Below are 27,554 nucleotides of genomic sequence, written 5' to 3' on the forward strand. Positions count from 1 at the left end.
TTAAATGGGATCCCAAGGTAGCAGAAATCGGGCATGGACCAAGGAGACAGTCGCCAGCTCTGCGAGCCCCAGCTTGCGTTACCTCCATCTTATCGGGGCCAAGCTTCAGGCAGCTAGCTCTCATCCGAGCCCCAATTCCTGCACTGCACCATCTGTGCCTGATGAAAGGTGGATGCAGAACTGAGCGTCAGCAGCAACCTGATGCTACTGCTACCCTCACATGCCTCTCTCTTACATACAGGGGGTGTAATCGGAAGAAACCCTGTGATTCTTACAGGAGCCAGCCCTTGGGACAGGTTAGCAATGGCCCAATATTATGTTCTGGGTCCTGCCAGAGACCAAGGAGCAGAACCACAGAGAGACAGAAAATGCCTTTTCCATGCATGGATATTTATTTTACTTTGCTTACTGACAGGCATTCCATAGCACCCCATGGTACCTGAGTGTCTTGGTTGGTAGGTAAACCTTTCTACACAACTTATCATCACTGGAAACCAAACACTGAGCTATAAGAACAGGGAAAGTACTGCAGATGCTATTTTCTGGGGTTACTCCCAGCTTTTCTTCATGCTCATTCATCACATCTGCCCTAGTGTGAAGGAGAAAGTGCCCTGCCTGGGGGGTGGAATGGTCATCACGGTGCTGTGAATGTCCCTTTCTGAAGGCCCTGACCAGAATCCACCCTGTGTCTCTGCCGGTGAATCACCACCCCCCTGTGTCCAGCTGAGAATGCGCTGTCCAGCACATCCAGCTGAGCACAGGTGTGTGATTTTGTAGGTACCATCTAGCCCAATGAACAATTGTTGTCCAATGCAGAGAGTGGGGGAAGGTTCATCTCCAGTTACTTTTTACACAGAGACAAAGCCCATCACTTTCTGCCTCTGCAGAAATATTGATATTGCTCACTCGTGGTCCCCATGTCAGGGCCATCCTCTGGGGTTCAATGTATAATGTAAGATTCTATCTGATGAAGTTAATGTGGAGACCAAGTCCCTCTGTTTAGAATAATGCCTCCAATTCTGTATCGAGCTTTGTCCTGTCCTAGCCTAGACTGTTGGGAAAGTCAGCCGAGCAGTCTCAGAGCTGGCCACTGCTCACTTCAATTCCCAGTATGATAAAAGACTCCAGAGAACTTTGAATGGAAGAGTCTTCCCATGGAGTTTCCTTAGCCTAGATGGTGCTGCCCCTTTCAGGTGTTGGTTAAAAAATCCCCAAGCGCCAATCCAGATTCTCCCTTGCACTCTGAAATTGGGACAGGCCAGTCAAAACCTTTGCTGCTAGTGATATTTGTGTGTCAGTGTGCATTTTGTGTTTCAATAGTTTCTGCTGGAACTGCATTATGTATCTAGAAGTTCTGTTCTGTCATGCACCTGGCTTGGAAGATTTGTGGGTATTGGTGGGGGGATGGAGAGTGTGTGTGTGCATGCATGGCTGGTGGGAGAGGGTGGATATATGCATGATGATATGGCCCCATCCCTCTGTTTTCGTGGTTCTTGTTCAGCATCTATATGGGGAGTAGAAGTAATTCTTTCCTTGACACTTAAACCAAGCAGTGTTACCAGTGTGCATTCCTTCTTTTCAACCATTCCATTGGTTCTAGAGTCAGAATACAGTAGGGGATCCAGCAGGTAGCACTGGTACCAGACAAAAAAAAAGAAAAGGAGTACTTGTGGCACCTTAGAGACTAACAAATTTATTTGAGCATAAGTTTTCGTGAGCTACAGATGTTGCATCCGATGAAGTGAGCTGTAGCTCACGTAAGCTTATGCTCAAATAAATTTGTTAGTCTCTAAGGTGCCACAAGTACTCCTTTTCTTTTTTGCGAATACAGACTAACACGGCTGCTACTCTGAAACCTGGTACCAGACAGATGGCAGCACAAGCAAGGCTACCAGGAGACTTTTTAGACCCAGAGAACATTTTCTGAGCCCTGAGTCTTTTACCCTATCAAGCTGTCATTCCTAACTTCTCCCCCAAGTAAAATACCAGCTGTGGGACTGTTCCACAATTCCCATGGTGCACACAGGAATTGTCCTATGGCTGTCCTATTGAAATGGGAAAGTCACAGAACAGTGAAGATGTGCCATGCATAATTGCAGCCTATTCCTGCAGCTGGCACTTAAAACGTCTCTCAGAAATATTTTCACAGATGGGGAAGCCTTTGAAATCAATAGACATTTTTCGCAAGTTGAAGATTTTCTTTAAAAGCTTTGGGAACTCCCATTTTTTCTTCTAAAGGCCTGCTTGATGGGCAACATCACTGTGCAGATGAGATCCAGTGTTCTTCTAGGCCCATGGAGATGGGTTATTTGTTTTGTACTTGATTTGTGTGACCACCATGTCCTGCTGTGTCAGTTGTATTGATATGGACTTACAGGGAAAAAACCACCCACCCCCCACTTTTCACTGGTGACTTTAAATTGTGTGTCACACACCATTCTTCTCCTTTGCTTCTTGATGGCATGCCAGTGTTCCCTAGCAATCACAAAATGCCCATTCAGAATTTGGTTGCTTGATCACTGCTCCTCTTCCATTAGATGTGGTGACTGGACACTTAATACATCTTGGACTCCCTCATTCTGAGAGGTCAGAGACTTTGCCCTTCTCCACATTTAGGTGAGAAATAAATGGGGTGTGGAGTTAATTGGCTTAATTCTTCTCTTGGAGAAGAGAGTAAGGGGATTTGGGAGTGTCAGAAATGTGACTCATTTCTGCTGTAGCACTGATACCATGCTTTGCTTAGGAGATACTACTTTTGATGGACAGTGTCCCAGTACAACTGAATATAGTGGTAGTGTCTCCCTCTAATTCAGGTTTAGTTAATGACCTAGAAGAACCTTTGGTTGATGAACTAGAAGTACTGTAGGGCCAATGACAAGGAGCCACATTGTCTTTGTAATTTTCACTGGTGTACTTGTGGCATTTCTGAGGGTGATTTTTGGCTGCATGCTAGCAGCCTATGCCAGTGGCTAAGGCTATAGTACATTATTGAGAGAGGATGAAATTCACTCCTGTGCAGAGGGCCAAGCAAGGTATAGGCAGCATTTCAGTTCCATTAAAGCTAATGGTGAGCATACTCTGAGGAAGCACATTACAATGTTGTACTATGAGCCAATTATTAGTTGACTTTTGATGAAAATGATGCTGAGATAAAGCATCTCCTGATGTCCGCGTAGTGCTCTTCAGACATTATAGGTAAGCGATAAAAAGTCATCTTTAAAAAGATGACTTGTTCATGTACAAAGTGCAATGTGCGAGCTAAGCTGCGTCACATGAAGGAGGTGGAAAATGAAAGCCAAGAAGCTTCAACCACCAGCAGACCAAAAAGATTCCAAATGTTTTTTTGATGAGCTGAAGACTGCGTACGGCCCAGAGTTCAATTGGTACCACCCCTATTTGGAATGCAGGTGAGTCACTGGTGCTATCTGATCATAGACAAATACTGAAAAGATGGACTGAACACTTCAATAAAGTTCTGAACTTCCCGTCCACCATATCAGCATCAGCCCTTGATGATCCTGAACAACTTCCAATTCAAGATCAACTCTCAATGCTGTTGACATCTGAAGTATGGAAAGCTGTCAAGCAAATGGCAAAGCAGCGGGTCCAGATGGTATTCCTGCAGAGATCTTCAAATATGGGGCCAGGAGCTGATCAGGCTCACCATCGTCAGCTTACCAGCCTCTACTTAAGGTTTTGGGAACAGGAGTCTGTGCCACAGGAATTTAAAGATCCTCACGTTATTCACCTTTACAAAAGAAAAGGCAGTTGTGCTTCTTGTGATAACCATTGTGGCATCTTGCTCCTTGCCACTGCAGGAAAAATACTCGCCCACATCAGGATAAACTGGCTAGCTAATCAACTTGCAGGGAAGAGACTGCCTGAAAGCCCAATGTGGCTTCTGTCCTGGGCATGGTACTTCAGACATGATTTTTGCACTCTGACAAAAACTACATATAGATCTTGATTCCACTCATGACATTTCTCTTTAATTTGCCAGTCTTACTAAGGCCTTTGACTCTGAAAATGAGATGGCCTGTGGACAGTCCTCTGCAAGTTCAGTTGCCCCAGTAAGTTTTTCGGTATTATTAAATCTTTTCATGCAGGAATGCAGGTTCATGTCCTTTCCCAAGGCTGCTTCTCAATTCCCTTTGTTGTTACCAATGGAGTAAAACAAGGCTGTGTTCTTGCTTTAACATTATTAACATCATGTTTGCAGCTGTTCTAATAGATTCATTCAGAGACATTGATTATAGCATTTATATGCAGTACCATATGGATGGAGGGGTCTTGAATATGCATTGCCTTTGTGCTAAGACAAAAGTTATGAAGACAATTATTCGCAGATTACTGTTCGCTGATGATTGTGCTTTATTGGCCTGTAACCTCAAGGCCATTCAGTTGCTCACTGATTGCTTTGTGCATGCAGCAAAGCATTTTGACCACAGAACGACCAGCCTACAGAAGACAAAAGTCATGGTCCAGCCTCAACTGGGAAGTACTGCAAATACTCCAGTTGTCTCAATTGACAATGTTCCACTCAAGGTTGTTGACAAATCTTGCTACCTAGTTAGTGTTGTTTCTTGAAATGCAATGATTGACGACATTACAAAGTGCATAGGTGCAGCCAGCGATGCCTTTGGAAGACTTCAGCATCATCTCTGGAATGAGCATGGTGTCAGACTGCAAACAAAAATTGATGTTTACCACTCCATCATCTTTACTACACTTCTACAGCTGCAATACGTGGACCACTTACCAATGGTACATAAAACATTTGGGCCAATTCCACTTAGGATGTCTAAGGTGGATAATGGGAATTAAATGGCAAGATTTGGTTCCAAACACTAAGGTCCTTGAGTGCGACAATGTCACAGGCATTGAAGCTTTTATAGGGAGAGTGCATCTGAGATGGTGCAGTTGTGTGGTCCAGAGGTCCGAGAGTAGATTACCACAGACCATCTTGTATGGAGAATTGCAGGCTGGAACTCCATTTTAGGGGTAGTCCAAGAAAACATTTAGAAGGCCACTCTCAAGGTCAACTTCCTGGGAGTTCTTAGCCCATGACAGGCTCCTATGATGGCAGTTCTGCCACCTGGGACTGAAAGATTTTGAGAGCCCGTGGATTGCTGTGATTGAGGAGAGACATGAGAGGAGTAAAGCTAAATGCAGTGTGTATTCGTCTACAGTTGTCTTCACTTGTGGTCCTTGCGAACAGGACTGCAGTGATCTCATCTCAGAACCCACAATAAGAGACTGTAGCTCATCCATTGAACTTGTTGGGAGACCCCATTATCTTATTTAAGTACCAACAGTGTGTTTAGTGTTGTGCAAGACATCCAATAAAGATGGTCCCCAAGACTTATAATCAAAACAGGACAGAAACAGAAGGCCAGGATGCACCGAGAAGTTCAGAGGAGGGAATAACTCGGCATAGTGGCTCGGGAGCTTTTTTGGTAGGACTTGTTGATGTGTCTTCCCACGTTGCCCATAGCAGTGGCATCGTCTTTACTGGACACATTGGAACAACGTGATGAGACTGAAGGCTTTTAAAAAAACAACAAAACTCCTTGAACTGACTTTTGATGCAGCCCTGTGACTTTGCATTTCAGTGAAGCTTGTGTTACTGTAGTCAAAAGCAAACAAAATTGGAGCCCAATGAGCCTAAACTGAATTTTCAAACAATAGCAACAACAAACCAATTAGAGTTCCTCTTGGTTTTATGTTAAGTGTAAGCACTGACTTCATGGAATCACTGTGAAACGTGAGTGATGCATGAAATGGAAATTTCCTGCCTAGTGCTTAGAATAAATACAGAACAAGCTGTGCTGTTCACTGTAATATTCAGCTCAGACGCAGTCAGAGAAGCAGCCCAAGCCCAGACATCAAGCCTGCAGAAACCTTCCACTACCTGGTTTCATGTAATATTTAAATATTGGTTTTCCTTTTCTCTCACGGCCCAAAGCAGTTAACTGATTAGCAAAGCAAGTAGTTAGGCTAAAGAGCCTAGAAGGATCTCATGCCAGAGGGGCTGGGTGGGAGGGAACCTTTTACAGAAATTCCTCCATGTTAGTGCACCAAGTCTGGGCCTTTGTATTGAAGTTAAACATCAGCGTGTTTGACGACTTCACTCAGTTCTAGCCTATTGTGGCTGCACTAGCCTGCAGAAAAACATTGAATCTACTTTGGCTATGACACCCAATTTTACTGTAATACACATTCATGTTGACACAATATCAGTTTGCAGGAATGTTACGTGCATAAAAGGATTCTTTCCTTTAGATTCAGCCATTCTCCATTGTGTAACTAGGATAAACTTATCCATGGTGAGCTTTTAGAACTCTGCTTTTACTTGTGATCCTGAAAATAGCCTGCCTCAGATAATATTCTGTGCTAACTTCATATTGCAACACTTCAGGAGTTTCTGGTTGTTGTTTTTTTATACCCTAATGGTTTAGATTCCACTAATACTCAAGCCCAACACGACCTGTTCGGTGGATTTCAGCCTCCTTTCCAAATTCACTAGGTTTTCGTGTACCTAACATTAGTGTGACTTTCTCTTTTGTGTGAGAACTTGAAGTGCACTTGCAGTCATGGTCAGAAAAGATACCACACAGAGACAGTATGTCAAAAGCAGAAGGAACTGGATTCTAGTCTATTTTGGAGCAACAGAATTGTCAACTAAGTACCCATTACAGAATCATTATTCTTAGCGATGATGTGCAAGTCAGAAAGAACCCAGCTTGACTCTCAGATCCCAAGCTAATCTTGTAGCACATGTTAACTAAGCAAATTAGGGAGATAATAAACAGGGAGCCCTCTGGTGCTGTGTTTAAGAGAGTCACTTCCTGGAGTTGGGATGCACTTTCTAAGTGAGTTTCAGAAATATGGTCTAAATGGCAATCCCTTTCTTATCCCCATTTTTTCTGGTCTTCCCCACCCACATCTGTGCTTTTCCCAGGGGGTTGGCTAGCGCCGGGATGGTGTCCTGTAAGTGAGGGTAGAATTTGCCTCCATTCTTTTATTTTTTGTGTAGCTCAAACCTTTTATTTTTTTTATTTTATTTTATTTTTTAAATAAACCTCAGAGAGGAGAAGCAAGTTCTTTAGCTCCAGCTGGTTGGGAACGCAGGAGCTCTGCTTCAACCTGGCAAATGTTCTCCTAGACCCCTGTCCAGCTCCAGTAACACACCATAATCCTTCTAGGCTTGTGTAGTGTCTTGTGTAGTGTCCCCTGATGTAGTAGTGGCTTGTGTAGTGTCCCCTGATGTCACTCTTCACGCTAGCCCCTTCTAACAGCAGAGCTATTTGGAACAGAAAAGCAACTCAGTGGAAATATGCAGACTCAACACCTCATTGCTAATTTAACTCAAGTTGTCGGTGCAGCTAAACAAACCTGGACTGGGGCTTCACCGTTTTACAAAACTTGTTCCTCTCCAAATTGTCTGGGTGGCCACCTGCAAAGTTAGCCTCAACCAGCGCTGAAAAGGCTCATTCAAAAATGATGGGAAAGGAGGGGGAAAGTCAGCTGGTTGTTTTATCATCAGGGCGCTGGCCCAGCCTGCTGCGAAACCCTCCGCTCCTTCCCCACTCCCCCAGGCCAGTGAAAACAGGTCTTGACTCAGGAGGCCAACCACAGGCACCTGCCACTACTGAAGCTTTTGGGAGTTTTGCCATCAATTTCAGTGGGCAGGATTGGGCCTTGGTCCATACAATGAGGTTAGGCTGCAGCCAGGTACCACAGCGACGGGCCAGGTATAAGGACGTGACTAGAGCAGAATTTTGGTTGCCTTGTTCTAACCCAGCAACCGGTTTTCCAGTTCTGAATTTATATCCCTCTCCTGCCATTAGAACCGTGCTCAGCCTGTGCACTAAGTTTTATTATGAATTAAGAGTAAAACCCTTTCTCTGCCAAAGAACAAAACTACCTCCATTTTTCAGCATGCCTCTGTTTGTATATTTTATGGGAGAAGAGGGCTCTTACTAGTTCAGTGTCATGACCATAAAATGAAAAGGTTACCGCTTGCTACAAAGGCTTGCTTGGATCCAGTACCAATTAATTTTCAATCCAAAATATATGTCTCCTGACTGTCTCACAACAGCAATGAACACAGGAGATTCCTTCTTAACACACTTGAGTCACAAACCCAGTTAGAGGATTAGCCGGCTTTTTCCAGAATGTTTTGTTCATCCCCATTGGGTATGCCTATTATCCATGATAGACTGTTAGCTTGGACAGTGTGATATGATAGTTTCAGTTTTTATCCTGGATCTGTTCTGTTCCATAGATAAGGCTACTCAGATCTCAGCTTTAATTATCATTACGGATGGGAAAGGAGCATGTGTCAGAGGAAGGAAAGTTACCGTGTCGACTGCTCTTGCAGAATCATCTGCAGATGATTTTAATTTATTTTTGGGTAGTAGTTTTACAGTATAGAGCACACTGCTACTTCCAGCCTGTGTTTCACTGCTCCTTGCTAAGGCTCAGACCAGTCTCTAAATACTAGGAGAAGAACAGGAACCTAAGTCGTACCAGACCCTTGCAAACACGCTGACTTTCTGGAGGGTGGATGAGCTTCTCTTTATCTTTATTTATTAATAAAAGACGGAATGTCTTGGGAAACAAAAGGTTTTAATGGCTGGTGCTCGGTATCCTTGACAACAGTCCCCAAAGAATATTACATTAGGGCACCAGAGAACTTTTAAAAATAAGTAATGGAATTCCGTCTCTGTTATGCTTTTAGTAGTCATTTCGGCCATGGTGCAGCGAGGTCATAAGCTGAGCTCAGTGAAGGGAGCCAGAACACGAAATGATGCTGAGAGAACGTCTGGGAGATGAGAGGTACAGAATTACAAGCGAAAGTGCAGGCCTGCTGAGGCAATTACAGCTTAATGGGGTCATTTGGAAGGCAATTGCCAGGGGTTAATGTAGTATGGAGAGATGAGGTGAGATTGAAGTGAAATTTGGGGCTAGAAATGTGTTAAGATGAAAGATCAGAGTGCAGCAGATTTTGCTGTGCAGAAGGTTTATATCATGCAAAAAATTTGAAAAAATGTAAAAATGGTAGCCAGATGTTTCTAAATAAATAAATAAAACATTAAACAAACCCTTTAAAAAAGTGAAATAGCTGCATAATAAGAATACCCTTCGCTCTGAAAAGATTGGAGCTTGTAAAGGAATTTCAATGTAGTCTAGAAGGACTTCATTTGAAGTAAAAGTTCTGTTGCATTTGCCTACATGTATCCTGGAGAGACAATGCAGTTCGGCTGCTTCCATTATTAACACAACACGCTGACTTAGGAAAATATTACTGCTCTTGCAGATGCTTGTGCCTCATTTAAAAAAAAATCCACTGTTTTGGAATTAAAAGCAAGAAACAGTCCCACATACACATATTTTGCTATATTTGTAATGGATTCATCACATTATCTTTTCAGGCATTAAAATAATATTCATAAGATGTCAAAATATTACAAGAATGTAAGCTAGCATTCTTTGAGTGGGTATTTTGGTTCTGAAAAGTATGCTTAAATATTACAGGTGTTTAAATTAAAAATGTCAAACCCATGAAGGCATAATGGAAGTAATCATTTATACATAGTTTTAAGCCGCACAGTATTTGAGAAAGCTTTGCATTCCAGACTATTGTGAATGAGTGGAGTTCATAAGAATTCAAAGGACAAAAGAGATCATTATGCTTTGTTACCTCAGCTAGTTCATTACCTTAATTGCTGAGCGTAATCCAGTCTTAGAAGAAAACTCTAGGGCTTTAAGGAGATCAACATTGGCGCCTTATGGCACAGAAAATGGAAACCCTTTCCTGTACCATTGCTGCTCCAGGAACACTAAACCTTGATCAAAGACTGAACTTTTCTTAAGGTCGGCCATGTGAAAATCCCCTGGAGCTGTACCATGCGCTGAACCGTAATGAAGTGTAGCAGGTTCAGCACCATTTCTGTGTGAGTGTGACCGTCCTGGATCACTGGCTAGCAATAGCACATTATCATCCTTTCCGATAGGTGAAGTTTTAGCATAGTTATGTTTAGTAGGGATAATACGTCTCTCTTTGTAACAGCTCTCTGCATATTGCGTGAACCGAAAAAACTCCTAATGCGCAATAATACTGCAGTCGAGAGGCAGCACATGGAGCTTTTCATCAGGCAGGAGGCCACTTTCCCAAAAATGGTTTGTTAAGTTCTCCTAAGCTGCATGCAAGGAGAAACATTTGTAGGCAGGCTCTCGACAACACGGCTGTTACAGCTGTGAAATCATTCAAAAGAATTTTGTTGGGGAAGAATCAGATTTATTACAAATACACTAGAGCAAGCTTTTTTTCACCTGTGTTTCCTTGCTTTGTGTTGCTTTGTATATAGTTATCTGATCTGAGGATACAGGCTGTTTTCCTGTAGACTTGCATATGTTGAGACAAAAAAGTACAGTAAAACAAAAAATATGACCTTTAAAAGCATGGTTGAGTTGCATTCATTTTATAACCATCAAAGCAACTCTTTACTGTTGTAAGGTAGAAAAATCAATGATGCAATCTTTTTCCTTTTGCCTTGTGCAATCCGTAATTGAAATGGAAAATCAAATGAACGGCTAACAGATAATTGTTTTATCAATATTCCCTGCCTGCCCTACAAGGGTCAGCCTAGAATGATCATGAGCCACGGATATGATGAGGACAAAATGTGAAATTGAACAGCAAGGAGGCAATAAATCAACCTTGACAAGAAAGAGTGACCAGCATGTAGCTCTTGTAGGCAGCTTTTGGGACACTTTTTGTCTCAGGTGTCTGCACTGATTTAAAAATGTGAGAATATAATATTTGAAGCTCTTCCAGTGGGTAAACAACTGCAGACTATTTGTGGGCTAAGGCATCATCAAAGCAAACACACTGCACCTGAAAACACAGCGGATGCAGGGATACAGTAGGGGGAAATTGCAGTCCAGTGGCAGCGCAGGTATACGAGAATACTCTGAGCTTGCAATAAGGGAGCATTCCTCATCTCCCTTTATACAGCACCAGGCAACTTTTTATGTTCCGGTGACACAGAAAAAGTGCAACCTGGAGCTTGAAATACGTATTTTAATGTATTGTGTTATTTACAAAATTCTAGTCGCTCCATTCTAAGAACTGTTTTAAATACCCTGATCCTAATGAGGAAAAGGAGAGGTCAAATCTCTGGGCAATGCCAGTAGCATGCATCCTGACTCCCCACCTCTGTCAGATGTGAACATAAAGTCCCTGATATACAGCCCAGTATTTTATAACATACAGCCAGGTGGAGAAAGGAATTTAGCTGGTGTTAATGGTGAGTTACTTATTGCAATTGCTCCTCTTGGTGTTGTATTGCTCCTGGCCAGCAGGTGCTCATGGCAGTGGGAGGAGGAGTTGCTGGGTTGAACTTCAGCGGCTTGATGCCCTGTCAGTTCCAGGTGTCTGTCAGAGGTAGCAGTGCGTGCTCTTTCTCCCTATTTTGATGTTTCCCTCAGCCCCCCTTGAGATATTGCAACAAAGAGAAATCTCCTGTTTGACATAGCAGCAGCAGAAATTCTGTATGTTTTCTATGCAGGTGATAAGTATATTATAGCAGCATGTGGAACAGTTAAAATTCTCAGTATTCCCATTATCTGTCCTGTTTGTAACTTGATCTTAAAAATTTGCTCCATTTGAAACTTGACACAAGAGTTCTGAGCCCAGATGCAATTTAAAAAACGTTATAGTTATTTAAAATAGAAATGCATCAAACCAAGAATTTAGTTGGCTATGTCATGTAGCTGAAAAGCAGCTTTGATATATATACGTGTGTCTATATATAAATAAAGCCCCACAAGGAGAGATTTCAATACAGTAGAATCAACTGGAGTGTGCTAGAAATGCAAAGTTGAGATATTTAAGTCTTACTATTTCTGCTGCCACTTAGACACTTTGGAGAAGATCCTTGGGCGGTGTAAATAGTACTGAAGTTAACAGTTACCACCAACTGAGGATCTGCCCTACTAGCTATTCATGCTTTTCTTCGTTAAATCATATGAACCTGGTATTCTCCCTCCGATCATTGCCCCCCCATGTGGGGCACATTGCATTTATATGTTCGGGGGAAAATGTGCATCTCAGAATTATGGCAAGGCTCAAGTTGAAAAGACTGCAACTAGCTCAGGGGAAGATTTATGCATAGTATTCATCCTGGAGAAAAAATGAGCACGTCAAACAAATTCATGTGTGCAAATTAAATCTAATGTTGGGTCTCTCTGCCTTTCACAGGCTTCACTTTACACTCAGTAGTGCACAGGAAATTAATCCCCCTGGTTTCAAAGCAACTCTCAGGACACCCCAGACCTCGTGCTAATCCCTAGGGCAGCTACAGTCACATTTCTGTGCAGATAAGCTGTGCAAGGTCAGATGTGACATGAACTTAAGAAACAAACTTGTTTTTCCTTAAACATTTCAATTCTGGTATTGTGGTCATAATAGACACACTAGTTTCTTTTTTTGCAGACCATTAATAAAGATATAAACCAAATCAGATAGCGTGTTTGAGGAGGAAGGTGGCAGTAGCATGCTACTCAAACTCTACCCAGGATGCAAAAAAGCAGGATGATGTTGTATCGAATAATCTGCCCTGAAATAATAACAAATGTTGACATTTAAATGCTCACCATAAGCATCAGAGTTAACATTCCATTGAGATGAATGACGACTGTGCACAGCTGTCATGGCCCCCAAACGTTCAGGAATATGTTCCCATTCCACCACCACTTCCCCCACCATTTGATTCTGCTGCTGATGTTCCACTCAGAGTGCCTGCAGGACTCACGCCTCCTCACTTCTGCTCCCTCTTAAACTTTACTTTATGTGGCTGCAACATTAGTGATGTTCAGTCTGGTGTAGGGGGCCAGTGCTGGGACCTCCCTGCTACTTAACTCACAAATAGGTTGTGTGTAGGGGGACACAGGAGCAGGGGCTGCAAAGGTGCCTGCAGCTGCCCTGCATGCCATGTGCTAGTCCTGCATAGACCCAAGTGGAGGGAGGTAAGGGGATCAGAGTGGTGAATCCAGGGGCTCTAATATACCAGCCAAGTGGCATGACAGGGCGCAGTTGGTGCTCCAGCTGATGGGCAGGAGTGTTGTGGGCAGCCCTGCAGCCCTCTGTTCTGGCACCACGCTGGAGGTGGGCTTCACCTGCCCACCCTACCTACAGTTTACTGGTTACTTGGCTTTATGGAGCGGCCCCTGGAGCTGTTGGTTTGGTCTATCTGAGGCCAAAGGTGCAGTCTAAGCTTGAACAAAACTATGTTAGGAAACCATCTTGAAAGCCTGATTTCACATATGGCTTCAGCTCTCCTGGTTTGGTTCCTTGGGAGGGCAGGGCATAATGTGTGCAAACTAGTTTTAGAAAGCTAGTATCAAGAGAAGTAACCTAGTCAGATGGGTTACCAGCCCGGAAAATGGTTTTTATTTTAAGCACATTATGCCCTGTTCCCCCTGGGGACATCACTGAGAGAGCTAGGACAGTTTTCACTAATCGGGTTTTAAAATTAATTTCTACCAGTCTTTTTCCACAGTGGAATCAGGGCCTGGGTCGGACAATCCCTGAGTTGCTCATGCCTGGAAGGTATCTTCTCAGTCCCAGGGGCTAGAAATATCCCCTTTACAATACGTTTAAACTCTGCTGGAGGGCTCACCCTTTGTGCAAAGTGTTGTCTGGTGTCCTGCCACACGCAATACCACTTCGCTCCATGTCCTGCAAAACCAGCAATGACATTAACGTAGTGTGAACTCAGCGCAGCAAGAGGACGTGCCCAGCCCCTGGGAGAACATTAGCCACCTGGGCCTGGGCACAGACCTGCCTAGTCCTGATATGTTGTGTTTATAGAATGCGTTGGATGCTCAAAGTGCTGCATGAACAGTTGGCACAGAACTGCTGGGGTCACTGTTAACCCCACCCCATGTGACAGAGAGGAGATGTGGGTTGGCTCTGCCTCTGACACAAACTAGAGCCAGAGCCAGGGTGCTCCTGCTTCCCAGATTTGAGCCCCTAGAGCCCACCGCATGACCAACTTTGCTGGGCATGTGTGTGTGAAAGCTCAGGGTTTGGTGAGTTGTATTACATGGCTTCCTGCCTCCCATCACTATCTCTGATGTAATGAAGTGTCAGCTTCTGCCCTCATTGTCCTTCATGTCCTTGAAACCAAGGCAGTTTAGATACAAGTCTTTCCCATTTATCAGCAGTTAAAAATAGAGGGGATTGATGTGAAAGGACAGTCCCTGCTCCCCTGCTGTCTGCACTGTTTTGCAGATGAAGGTGTAACATGCATTTCACAGGTAGGACATTAGAGAACTTCACAGTATGGTCTGGAAGGAGCATCTTGTCCCATCCCCCATAACATGGTTGCATATTTCTTGCCTCCCTGGGATAGGAGAAAATACTGGATGCACTAAGAGATGCACACAAAAGATCAAATTAGATCATTACACCCAGTAACTGCTTCTATAAAAATATTTACCAAGCCCGCGGTACCTATAGGCTTCCCAATAAACATAGCATAAATCCAGGTGTACAGGCAAGACATGGTGACAGTACATCATGTCATTAACACACAGCTCAGAAATGTCCTAAATACGTATTTACACCAGGATTCCTAATGGTTCCAAAGAAGCTGATCAAACTGTTAGCCTATTAATCTGTATTTTTAATGGTTCTGGTCTATCAGATGAAAATGTTTTGTAAAAATTATTTTAACTACTGTATTTGCTGTTCTGAGCAATGGTATAAACACATTGTGTGTGTTTGAAATTCATATTAATGACACCATAAGCTATAGGTTGTTAGTAAATGTTTCTACCCCAAAAGACCCCAAGTTCTCACAACAGTTGGACTTGCTGGCTCCAAAGGAGCTGTCACAATTAGCAGGCAGTTAATCCAGGTTTTTAGAAATTTCTGAATCTATTTAGATAAGAATCTACATCTGTGCTAACAAGGTCTTTTGCAGTGTTTGTTGTCAGCATATATGTGCTTCTAGCAAGAATAGGCTCACTTGCTCCTGCTTTCTCCTTTAAAAAAATATTACTGTGTAAGAAAAAAGCAAAATGCTGGAAATTAACTCACAGAATTAAGCAAAATGAATTCTAAATGATATCATTATTCTGGACCCATGGAAAAGAAGCCCTTGAGGAATTCCACCATGATTTCCAACAATTTCCATCCCACCATCAACCTCAGCCGAGATCAGTCCACACAAGAGATCCACTTCCTGGACACTACGGTGCTAATAAGCGATGGTCCCATAAACACCACCCTATACCGGAAACCTACTGACCGCTGTTCCTACCTACATGCCTCCAGCTTTCATCCAGACCATACCACACGATCCATTGTCTACAGCCAAGCTCTACGATATAACCGCATTTGCTCTAACCCCTCAGACAGAGACAAACACCTACAAGATCTCTATCAAGCGTTCTTACAACTACAATACCCACCTGCTGAAGTGAAGAAACAGATTGACAGAGCCAGAAGAGTACCCAGAAGTCACCTACTACAGGACAGGCCCAACAAAGAAAATAACAGAACGCCACTAGCCATCACCTTCAGCCCCCAACTAAAACCTCTCCAACGCATCATCAAGGATCTACAACCTATCCTGAAGGACAACCCATCACTCTCACAGATCTTGGGAGACAGGCCAGTCCTTGCTTACAGACAGCCCCCCAACCTGAAGCAAATGCTCACCAGCAACCACACAACAGAACCACTAACCCAGGAACCTATCCTTGCAACAAAGCCCGTTGCCAACTGTGTCCATATATCTATTCAGGGGACACCATCATAGGGCCTAATCACATCAGCCACACTATCAGAGGCTCATTCACCTGCACATCTACCAATGTGATATATGCCATCATGTGACAGCAATGCCCCCTGCCATGTACATTGGTCAAACTGGACAGTCTCTACGTAAAAGAATAAATGGACACAAATCAGACGTCAAGAATTATAACATTCAAAAACGAGTCGGAGAACACTTCAGTCTCTTTGGTCACTTGATTACAGACCTAAAAATTGCAATTCTTCAACAAAAGAACTTCAAAAACGGACTCCAACGAGAGACTGCTGAATTGGAATTAACTTGCAAACTGTATACAATTAACTTAGGCTTGAATAAAGACTGGGAGTGGATGGGTCATTACACAAAGTAAAACTATTTCCCCATGTTTATTCCCACCCCCCCCACCGTTCCTCAGTTCTTGTCAACTGCTGGAAATGGCCCACCTTGATTATCACTACAAAAGGTTCCGCCCTCTCCTCCCCGCTCTCCTGCTGGTAATAGCTCACCTTAAGTGATCACTCTCATTACAGTGTGTATGATAACACCCATTGTTTCATGTTCTCTATGTATATAAATCTCCCCACTGTATTTTCCACTGCATGCATCCGATGAAGTGAGCTGTAGCTGACGAAAGCTTATGCTCAAATAAATTTGTTAGTCTCTAAGATGCCACAAGTCCTCCTTTTCTTTTTGTGAATACAGACCAACACGGCTGCTACTCTGAAACCTGTCATTATTCTGATGCTCTGTCCTTAACCCCCACTTCTCCTCCTCTTCTTGCCTAGTACTCCAGCAGTTATTGAGCATCAGGATGTTTTCGTAGGATGGTGAAATTCATTGCTTTGGGCTCAAAGGGGACTTCAGTGGTCCAGAGGGCTTGTGCTAGCCTGTGCATGAGGCCGAGTTTCACTCACTAGAACATGCATTGCCCTCAAACTGTGTGTGCAGTTCACACTGGCCTCCCGGGGAGCTGTGTGCCCAGATCAAGGAGAGGATGTATGGTCTGCTGGGAGCTGCAGTGCGTAGGCACAGAAGGGGAGGCTAAGGGAAGAGTGTTGAACTTTGAATTGCTTCATCCTTGCTCTATGGTTTTCTTTCATGAGAATTAATGAACACCCCATGTTCAGTGGGAGACGCATCACACACCTGGCTGCTGATCAACACGTTACACTGTGTTGTACCACTGCAGAGGGAGAACTATGCCAGGTATCCCAATATCCTTGGTGTGGAGAGACGTGTGACCAAAGAGCCCAGTTCTACAAAGATTTGTGGGCATTGTGCTTTCTACTGCAACCAGACTCAATTCCTTCAATGGATTGCTCCTGGTAGGGCAATGCACCTGACAGGTAGTTCGTGTCTGCCCGGAAAATAATGATGCAGCCTGAAAATTTACATGAAAAGATATCTCCAGGATATTGCCTCAGGGAGAGACATAACCCTAGACAGATTGGTATGAACCTCGACCTGCTCACTTTATTCCTACTCCTTATGAGCTAACGTCAGTGGGATGCCTCATGTGGGAAAGCTGAGCCTCCTTGCCCCTACCTAAGTGCTGGGTTTGTACATTTTCAGGACACTTTAGGGCCTAATCTTGCCACTTTGATCATGAGCAATTGGGTGAGTAATTTTCTAAAAGTCAATGGAGCTACTCTTGGTAATAAGGATTACTCACCTGAGTATAGGGTGGCAGGGTCCGGCATGTGTGCTATACGTCTGGAGGGATGCGTGTCTGTTCTTGTGGCTGTGGCTGACATCCTGTGCTGTCATAGTGGCAAGGAGCTTGGACAGAAACCTGGCTCATTTGTATTTTATTTAATTAAAAAAAAACCAGAATGAAAATTAATCTGCAGCATTTTTGTTGACATCAATATAGTAACTCACCTTCTTCCATGAATTAAATTTTGGGAACTTGAAACTTAACTCTCATAGCTTTTTTCTCCCTATTTATTACATATGCTTAAATAAACATGTTGAATTAACTTTATAAGGCTTGTAAATACTACATATAAAACTGTTCCAGAAAATCAACATTCTAAATCATGGTAAGTCTCTTCCTATTTTGCTCATCCTCTAGCAAGGCATTGACAAAAATATGAAATTGATTTGGTTGAAGGGTGTTAAAGAGCCGACAGCCAAATGTCACAAACAATGAATGGCTGCAGTGTTGAAAAAATCAATAGGGAGGTTAAAGCTGGTCTTGTGAAAGACTTGGCAGACTGCTCTGTTCCAGGAAGATATCTGTCTTCTGGCCTTGGTTGCATGATCAAAAGGAAAACTTGATAGGTTTAATGAAGGGAGATACAGTAAAACTGACAACAGAAATATAGACACTGTGGTAAACTGCAGTGCACATCAGTGAGTGGGGCTATTAGAGACATTCTGCAGTCTGAACAAATATTTATAGGTAAAGATGTCAAAAAATAATAGTGCATTCTTTCACTCTCTCATTCTGTTTCCAATCAGCAAACACATTTGAATGGAATAAACAAAGGTTGATACTGTACATTTAATTGTACAACATCATGGCAAATGTATAAGGTAAATAATTAGCATGTTAATTAGTGAATCATAATGTTTTCAAATCGTTTCATGATGAGATTACAGATCTAAAGCTGTGATCAGAATAACTTCAGTATTTTGAAATAATATTTGCAGAGAATCATAAGAGAAAGGAGGGAAAAGTCAGCCACTGTCTCATCAATGAAAATGATGAGTGCTAGCTAGTCATTAGTCCACACCAAGGTGTTTTACCCCCAACTTTTACCCACTTTTATTGATAAATAAAGCCCTGGTCTGAAAATTAGTTCTTTGGGAACATTAAATTCAGAAATATAAATGAGGATGTCTGCCAGTTCTAGAAAGGGCAAATAGTATTAAGTTTATTTTATTGTTTGAATACATCTTGTAAACAAATTTGCACTGACTTACAATTGACCTGTTACAAGCATGTTTCTATCCAACACTTTGCAGCTTTTGTTTCAGTATTTATTTCACACCTGGATTATTACCTCCCACATTGGTAAAAACTAAGAAACAGAGCCATAATATTTAGGACTAAACACTTTAATAATCCATGAAATGCTATAACGCCTTTTTTCCAAAGCACATATGGACATTTCTCAAGACTGTCTGTGTTGGTTGGTTGTCATCTGTCAGTTCTGGGACGCTTTCCTTTTTTTTTTCTTTTCCTAGAAAAATGAACTCATTAGTTTAAAACTCCCAAATGCCACATTCAGCTCAAACGGCGAAGATGATAACCTGTAAAAAAAGAGAGGAGAGAAGAGAGAAGTAGACTGGCAGGTTTTCTGCAAGTGGACGCTGTAATAAAAATGCCCCCTACTTTGTTGGGAAGGTATTTGTAGGGCTGCTGCCATATGTTACTTTCCTTTTTAGCTGGGATTATGCCATCATTATTGCTGATAAAAGCTGTTTACTGCCTTGGCAAAGGAATGATGCTTGGAGCAGTTTTGGAAAGCGCCATTCAGTTTACAGAAAAGTGCATTTAGTGCCAGATGCTGGGATCCTGGGTCTTTGTTCTCTTTTCCCATTATTGGGATAATCCACTGTCTAGTTTTCCCCCTCCTTTTAACTTAACAATGGTTTTGTTTTAAATTCACTTTATTTCAGGCAGGTGATGTAGCCGATATTTAACTCCCTGTGCAGTACGGGGAAAACATCTTTTAAAGCTGCTGCTCTCAAGAAGTGCATTTTGACTACTGTACTATTAGAGCCATGGTATGTACTGAGTTTCTGGTTCTCAGCCAACTCTCTGAGGTGCTTGCTCTTTAGATCCATTGCATGTTTGGAGAGAGAGGCTATTTCAGCTGCATAATACGTTTCTGGTTAATACGTAGGACAGAAGTGAAGAGCTTCATTGCAAGGAAGCCTCTGGTGTTGTCTTAGCTCATCAGAACTGTGTGTGTTCCTAGGGAAATCACTGTCAAGGACTCAGCAAAATCATTGGCCGGCAATAAAGGGAGAAGCTCGGGAAAGTGTGTAAGTTAAAGAGTACATCGTATTTTTAATCTGAAGGTGGCCATAATTCATATGTAAATGCTCTCAGCATAGACTAACAGAGCTGTCTGACATGCTGCTCTCACATTTGTGCCAGCCTTTCCATTAGAACCTTTATTTTCAGGGCAATATATACACGCACACACATAAGAAATTTTCTCTGAGCCAAAACTAGGGCCAAGACAGAGTCCTGGCTGAGACTTTTGAGTCCTCACGGAGCCCGTTGCTGTCAACTCAAGCACTGATTATTTTCTAAATGAGTTTATCACATTATTGTTATTGTTCTTAGTGTGCTACTTCTTTGGCCGCATCCTCTCAGTGCTCCCAGCTGTGTTTTAGCTTGTGCACCTGGTAACAGTCCATCCAGAAATAAGGGACAAGTAGGAGACCCATGGTATTTAAAATAAAGGGCAAGTTTGTTTTGTGACTGTGCCCTCTGAAACGTGGGAGCCATGGGGGTCTGGACTGACACAAAATGAGCCATAGGTTAAAGTACCAAGTGAGGTTCTTCAGGACTTGTCCATGTCCACAAGGAGCCCTGCTCCCCCCATGTAGTGCTGAACGGGGCATGGGCTGGTCCTTTGCATGGTGGTGAACGGCACTCAATGCTCCTAAGTCAAGAGAAGCACATGCATCTGACAGGACTGCACTAAATAGCACACAGATGTCACCGATCAGAACTGCAGGAAAAGAATGTGAATATTGTTACAGAAATCAATAAGCCCAAAGAAATTCCTAGAGTTTGGTGATTCGTGCTTCACAGGGCTCTCACCATCTCCACCGACTTTACACAATGACAGTAGCAAGAGGGAGATGATTAGATTATTTCAGAACCACTCTTTGACCTGTGGGTTTTGTAGCTACCTTCTGGAGCTCTCTTCATTATGCTGCAAAAAAGGCTTCTCCCAAGACCTGGGGTAGGATGTGCTACTCCCGTTAACATCCCTGCTCCCCAGAAGTTTGGACACTACTGGGCACATAGTCAGTGGGATCTGGAATTCCAATGCAAGAAATACTATTATATGCAGTTTATTATTTGGATTACTGTAGTGCCAACAATGTGCCAAGCACTTTCCAAACACACCACAGAAAGATGGCCCCCGCCCCAAAGAGCTCGCAGGCTCCTCTTGCTAATAATGTTCCATACCTTGCTTTATTCAGTAATGCCTTTTATCGAAAAGGACATCAAGGTGCTTTACAAAGTTGTAATGCAAATTGCTGTCCCAGCTGGCAAAAGGTTTATCCCGTTTGTTGTTGAAGCTCAGCCACTTCTTAGGTGAAATGTGAAAACTACTTAACGATGCACAGCAATGCTATTCGCCAGTTGAGACCAGGAAATGAAGAGGAGAGACGGAATGTAATAAACTCCTGTGTCCTGGCCAAATTCAAGGTGGGCAAACACCTTGGCTCTGGTGAGAAGTTCCGTGAGGTATTTAATGACTCCATGTGGGGAGGACTTTAGTTTTATGTCTCCTCAAAAAGTGACTAGCCCTGCAGTATCAAATTACAAATTACTAGCCCTGCAGTATCAGATTACAAACTCGTGATGAAAGTAAGCTCCTAAATGTTCCTTGGAGATCTCCCACCCAAGCACTGACCAACCAGACCTGCCAGGGTGGTGAGAACAGGTGAGACCACAAATCAAGGTGGCATTGGCAGTGGGCATGTCTTAGCTTTGGGTGTGTTGTTTACCATTGTGTCTGCTCTGCTGCTGACAGTATCTTAACAAAAGCCTAGACACAATTGTTGCATTGAAATATTTGCAGTGAGTGATTTTCCTGTCAATCTTTTCCCGGATTATTGCTGAGATCCCACAAAAAAGGTTCTCACGTAGGCCATGAGGAGCAGCTGTTACACTGCCCAAGCACTGGCGAACACTGGGCGGAGAACTCTCAGAACATCCTGGTTGTGGATGAGCATGGCAGATTTGGTCACTACCCTTTCACTTCTAGGTCCTTGATTCAAATCCATGGCAGGTGGGTAGTGACCAGAAGTTCTCACTGATGGCTCACTCTCACTCTCTGATGGCTGTTCAGTGGCTTATGTGACATAAGTATGGTCCAGTGGCCAGGATTCCCAAACACAACAGCCATCAGTGATTAATTACAGCGCTTCTTGGCATCTCAGCGGAGAGGCCGTGGACTGATAGGGCTGCACAGGCCCATTCAGGGAATAGGGGCATTCTCCCAGTCAAGATCATGGGGGGGGGGGTTCCAGGAGCCACTGCAGACTGAGGTGGTGTGAAGGAAACTCTGCTGATAACTGGCTTTCTGGGGCTAGAAGCCTTCGTTTTTCAGGGCCATTATTCCAGCCCCTTTCTGCAGCAGGAAAGTCAGAGGAATTTTTCTTTCCTTTTCTCTGTTTCAGAGCATGAGGCACATTTGTTCTGAAATCGTCCCTCCTCTCCAGGGTTCTTTGCCATCTTTACCCTGTTTGATGTTGAGTGGGGAAAAAATTGCTGCTCCCCCACTTCCCCGAGGCCATAATATAATTGAAAGCACCGCGTGCTTGACTAAGCACATTAGCGTTTCTGGTCTGAGAGGACTTTCCAAGCCATGTTGTGGTGCTTCCCCCTTTCTAGGTTATAGTAAAGGAAACCAGGCCTAGTACTGCCCTAGGGAAACACAGGGACTAGCTGTTAGTGAAATGTTTTTCCAGCGCTCACATCCACCCCTCCTGTATCAACAGGCTTCTCAGCAAGGCCTTGGGTCTGTCTTTTCAAACTGCATTTTGTGGTTAGGTGTCCAGTGCACATCGCACCGATACATCCCTCTCAGCAGGTACCTGTAGTCGTGTCATTCAGAAACAGCTCTTTACATTGCAAAACAGTATGGGGCTCCTTCCGACCCTTCTCTGCTCCCTAGAAGAGACTCTGACCTTATTTCTTCTGGGTAGAGAGATGCATCTGGAACCAAATGAGGGCAGTAAAGTATAATAGAAGCTTTACAAATGAAAGTTTTGTTTCTGTTTCTGCAATACCTTGTTTCCCCCTCATGTATCCTGGGAAATCAGACTGATCAATAGTTCCCATTTCAGTACAACTGCAGCAAGCATTACAACTGTATAAAATTTACAACATTGTCTGCTGTAAATTTTAATTGGAAAAGCCTGATAGCTTTACCCTCTATCTTTGCAGGTTTAAATCTATTTGATTTTAAAAAAAAATCAAACAAATTTACAACCTATAATATCATGTCATACACTTTGTACTGACAGTGTAATATAAATAGTACAAAACCACAGTTCTACTAGAAGAAAAATGGCTATAAAAATAGGTGGAAAGAGCTGAGTGCACTGGATGTGTGGGAGGAAACGCTGCCCCTGTAACGGGCCAGGTGCAGGCATACAGTCTCCAGCGATTAGCAGTCGCAAGCAGGTCAGATTCATACCATGTTCTGTGCGTGTGCACATCAGGCCTGAGCTGTGGACAGTCGGCTAACAGCACAGCCCATTCGGGAGGCCACGAGGAGAGGAGCCCAGCTCAGAGCCCATCTTAGAAAATGTCGCTTTCAGCACAGCTTTATTTCTGTCACAGGTCAGGCTTAAAAGGCTGTGTGATACAGTTATTGACTCTAATCTGGGCATAAAGACAAGTCCTCAAGCACCAGCCCAATTAATAATTTGCATAATTAACATGCATATTAAATAGGGACTGGCCCTGCATCTGTATTTGCAGTGATAGGGGTAATGAGGGCTAGCAGAGCGGCGCCTCGGGCTGGCTTTCGCAGACGTGTGGCAGGAGTAATTTTTGCTTGGATTGACAACTGCTAGACAAGCAGTCCCAGCATAAAACTAAACCCTGTTTGGCAGAATTAATCGTTGACAAACTGCTCTTAAAGCTGTAACATTGTTTCTGTCAGTTGTTCGGTTTGATGTCACCGTTAGACATAATAAATCAATAGTGTCAGAATTTGGTAATGTTTATAGCTAGCAAGGTTTATTATTTCATATGACTGTCATGTACAAATAGTGCTTATCATGGCTGCCTCTAAATTATCAAAGCAGAATATTGCTTAGAATTTACTTCTATTAATTCCAGTCCCAATTAATCCCTTTGCTGGCTGGAAATGCTGTATTTTGGGGTCCATTTGTTCTCGATAGAGTTGTGTACATTGAAAACAACTTTATTTTACAAATCTGTCTCCTCTCTCTGACCACATGCAAGATGAGCCCTTGTTTTCAAACCCCATATATCTGACTTATTTATTTAAAGGGAGTTTCAGAGTTTTAGCTGAGAGTGGATCTAGAGAGAACAGCCTGGTAATGTCAGACATATAACGGGGCATGGCTGAGCTTTCCATTTTAGAGCTGGATTTAAATCACAGCCGATCTAAAGGCACATGAAAAAAATCCGTTCTTGGTTCTGGGCTTAAAGAATGTGTGGGTTTATATAGATATCTATATATCTCAACAGCCAACTGTAAAAGCTGATTTCCCCATCTCCCCCCCCCCCCAAACTATAGTGAGTGTGCAAAGAATATAGGATCAGGCCCCTGGATAGATATTTATTATCTATCATGTATGTGACACAGGCAATGTGCTAGGTGTTTCATAGAGAAAAATGACAATTCTAAAATATAGATTGTGCATCTGTGTACTCACACACTTTTTAGTGTGTCCGTGTGTATAAAATGAGCTATATTTTCCATGGCACGGCACCACCTTGCGGATTCTGTAGCATTTTTTAAAGTAGCTTATCTCCCCTACCTGAGCTCCTTTCCCAGCCAGCTTTTCCCAGCTCAGGCAGACGGCTTCTGTTCCAATTATGCCCCAGCAGGCTTTGCATGCAGCCGTTTGAGCAGCGATTGACAAACACGCTCATGCAAAGCCTGCTGGACACAAGTAGAATGCAAGCCAGGATTGGAGACGGAGGTGGAAGCCATGGTGGTGAGGGGCAGAGGAGTCAGCCCAGCCAACGGGTGGCAGGGCTCTGTCTAGGATTTTTCCTCCCACTGCACCTTGGTTTAAGGCACCAAACACCATAACAACAGTGCAGGGTAGAGAGATAGTTTAAACCTGGCCTCTTCTGCCATTTTCCATGCACCTCCACCCCCACGCTCTTCCTACCAGAGCATACTTGTGTTTGCGATTCGTCAGACCTCTCTTCTTTGTGACCTCACTTGGCAATTCTGAATTATACACACAAAAGGTACATTAGTCCAGAAGGGGAGGAGCCTGCTGGAGAAGGGGCTGTCCCATGTCTAATATATAAATCTCTCCCTTTGCAAAGGGGTGTGCATAAATTACTGCAATAAATTATTGCAGCCCCAGGGCAAGAGAAGCATCAAGCTATGACTTTTACATGAGTATTTAGTCAGCCATTCAATAAAAAATATGTCCTCCAATTGCACACTCCCATTTATCAGCTACGTATTTATTATTTATCATAAATACACACATTGCAAGAGCGAATGATCTATGCTGTATTTCCAAGGAACTCTTCGTTTTAGAAAAATGTAAACATACACTTTTCAAAATCAGATACCAATCTTTGAAAGGAAAAAAAAAATGCAGAGATATAGATTTTGTTTTTAACTTTCATTCTCTCTGATACATTCTGTATACTCTATTTCCCTCTTAAAGGTCATTTCCTAGATTAACCAGTAACTCACTTCTGATCTATTAATTGCTTTAAATAAAGTTTTGTATAAATTCCTATTGTCAGCACTGAGATTGGACCTTGAGTAGGAAAATGGAGCATGGATCGTGATTCTCATGTTTAGGATCAAGTTTCCCATTTTTGTGTGTGCGCGCGCACGCATTTCACTCTCTCTCTCTCTCTCACACACCACTCCTGACCTCCTGTCAGTTAGAGCTCTATCTGAGTTCTGAATGCAATACCAGGACTGAACAAGTCAGAATGGGGATGACCGTGCAGGTTAGGGGGAAGGTGTAAGGCCTTTGAGAAAAGCTGCATTGTAACTGGCATTATAGCTGGCCAAGATCAATATCTAAGCCCTTTCCCATGAGTTAAACTTTTATCAGCAGTAAACACATGGAAGCGTTAAAATTCTCACACCTTAAGTCCAGCTGTACTATAATTTATAAACCGATGGACCTTCTAAAAGAAGGAATTGATTGTTTTCCTGCTCTGTGTTTCTAGATGAACACGGCTCACTTTCTGTAGTTCTTTGGGAAGTTTCTGGCCTTGACGTATTTTACATTTGCATAGCGCCTATCAATTGAAAAGCTCCCAAACCACCGTACCCCCTTTATATACTGGCATGAGGTCACCCGCCCCCTGACAAACAGCTTGCGGGAACACTGCACAGCAGCTCAGGACAAGAGAAGGAGGAGGAGGTAACTGACTGCGGTGGAAAGTGCAGAATTTCTGGCTTTCAGGGCTCTTCCCACAGGTGTAATATGTGATAGCAAAAGACACTATTGCAGTTGTCGGTGCAGACTGGCACGAATCCTGTGATTCGGCCCATGCTGGTGGCCATTTTTGGTCTGACCAGGAGGCGAATGGCAGGGGTAATGTGTTAGGAAAAGGCAAACGCCCCTGCATCTCTGTGGAGACGGCTCTAGCCTCTGTCTCCGGTGCGCCATAAAGAGGCTCCTCCTCTTTCCCCTCAAACCGTGCTCCTTGCCCCCCATCACTGTCAATCCTGCACTGTCCTTCCTGTCGCTCAGCACTTCCGCTCCACAGCCGATGCTGCTTCTCTCCCTGCTCCATAGACAGGGCGGCTCCATCCTTTGCAAGATCTAAAACCCTGCATTGCTAGTCCAGACATCAGCTAGTTGAGACGCCCTTCCCGCTGGCCTCCCACATCTGGGGCCTGAAACTCAAACACCCCTCTCCCTCCAGCACACAGGCTGATCTGACATCCAATTCCTTCCCCAGCAGAACCCATATAGGCAGTGCTCATTCTTTCCTGTGGGTAGGGAATAAACAGAGGGGTTCCCTCTTTGCAGGGTCAGGAGGCGCAAATCAGGTTCTCCCTTCTTCCTGAGAAGGCTAGAGAAGGCCCTTTCCTTTCTCAGCAGGGCCCAAGGAAATGTTCTCTCCCTGCCCCAAGACAGGTGTTGAGCTAATTCACAGTGTCTGAGCCCACTGCTGTGCAGCCCACTGGCCTGTAACCTGGCATGGGAGCAGGAAGCTCATCCAATGACCTTCACCCTTCTCATTGCTGCCCTCTCGCACGCCAGAGTCGCCTGCATTTCCCTCCACGCCTGGCATGTAATGTGGGATAGGTGAGCTCAGGCCACTGTGGTTACAATGACGTTAAAGGATACAGTTTACCAGGGATGTTCTGTAAATCGAGGGAAGCTGCTTGAATGTGTTTGTTGTTGAACATCTCTTGGAACACCAAGTCCAGAACCGATGTGTCAGGGAGAGGTGACACATGCAGTTCTGATGGAGATGCTCGTCTTTGGACTGCCTGGTGGGGGGCACTGTTGGAGTGCACCCGGTATATTAATGTGGGCCATTCCTCTCGCTGGACACCTGTGAGAAGAGTTACTCTTCTCTGGTATCTAAGTATTAGTTAATGTTTGGGCATATTTCATAGGCAGGGCAGAGCCAAGTGTTATCTTCACAAATGCATCTTTCCCAGGAAGCTGCACAAGACTTTACATGCTAACAAATATTTGTCCAATTACTGAAGAAAAACATATGCAGGTGCGTGCCCATAGGTGTCTGATTTTCTGTGAGCCAGTCACCTCAGGCTGTGATATCATCCGCACTCACAAGCTAACTAGGATGAG

At 43.5% G+C, this 27,554-nt stretch overlaps 1 protein-coding gene across 1 annotated transcript in view; it reads left to right on the plus strand.

Moving 5' to 3' along the window:
• The first annotated feature begins 8,818 nt into the window (after positions 1-8,818).
• PBX3 (PBX homeobox 3) overlaps positions 8,819-27,554 on the plus strand; it is a 94,192-nt gene continuing 75,456 nt past the window's right edge. The window contains exon 1 of the mRNA XM_038374818.2: positions 8,819-8,841. Within this exon, the coding sequence (XP_038230746.1) occupies positions 8,835-8,841 (7 nt within the window). The 5' untranslated portion in view covers positions 8,819-8,834. The remainder of the gene's footprint in view (positions 8,842-27,554) is intronic.

This window comes from Dermochelys coriacea, chromosome 16 (genome assembly GCF_009764565.3).
Source record: "Dermochelys coriacea isolate rDerCor1 chromosome 16, rDerCor1.pri.v4, whole genome shotgun sequence".
NCBI classification, from domain to species: Eukaryota; Metazoa; Chordata; order Testudines; family Dermochelyidae; genus Dermochelys; species Dermochelys coriacea.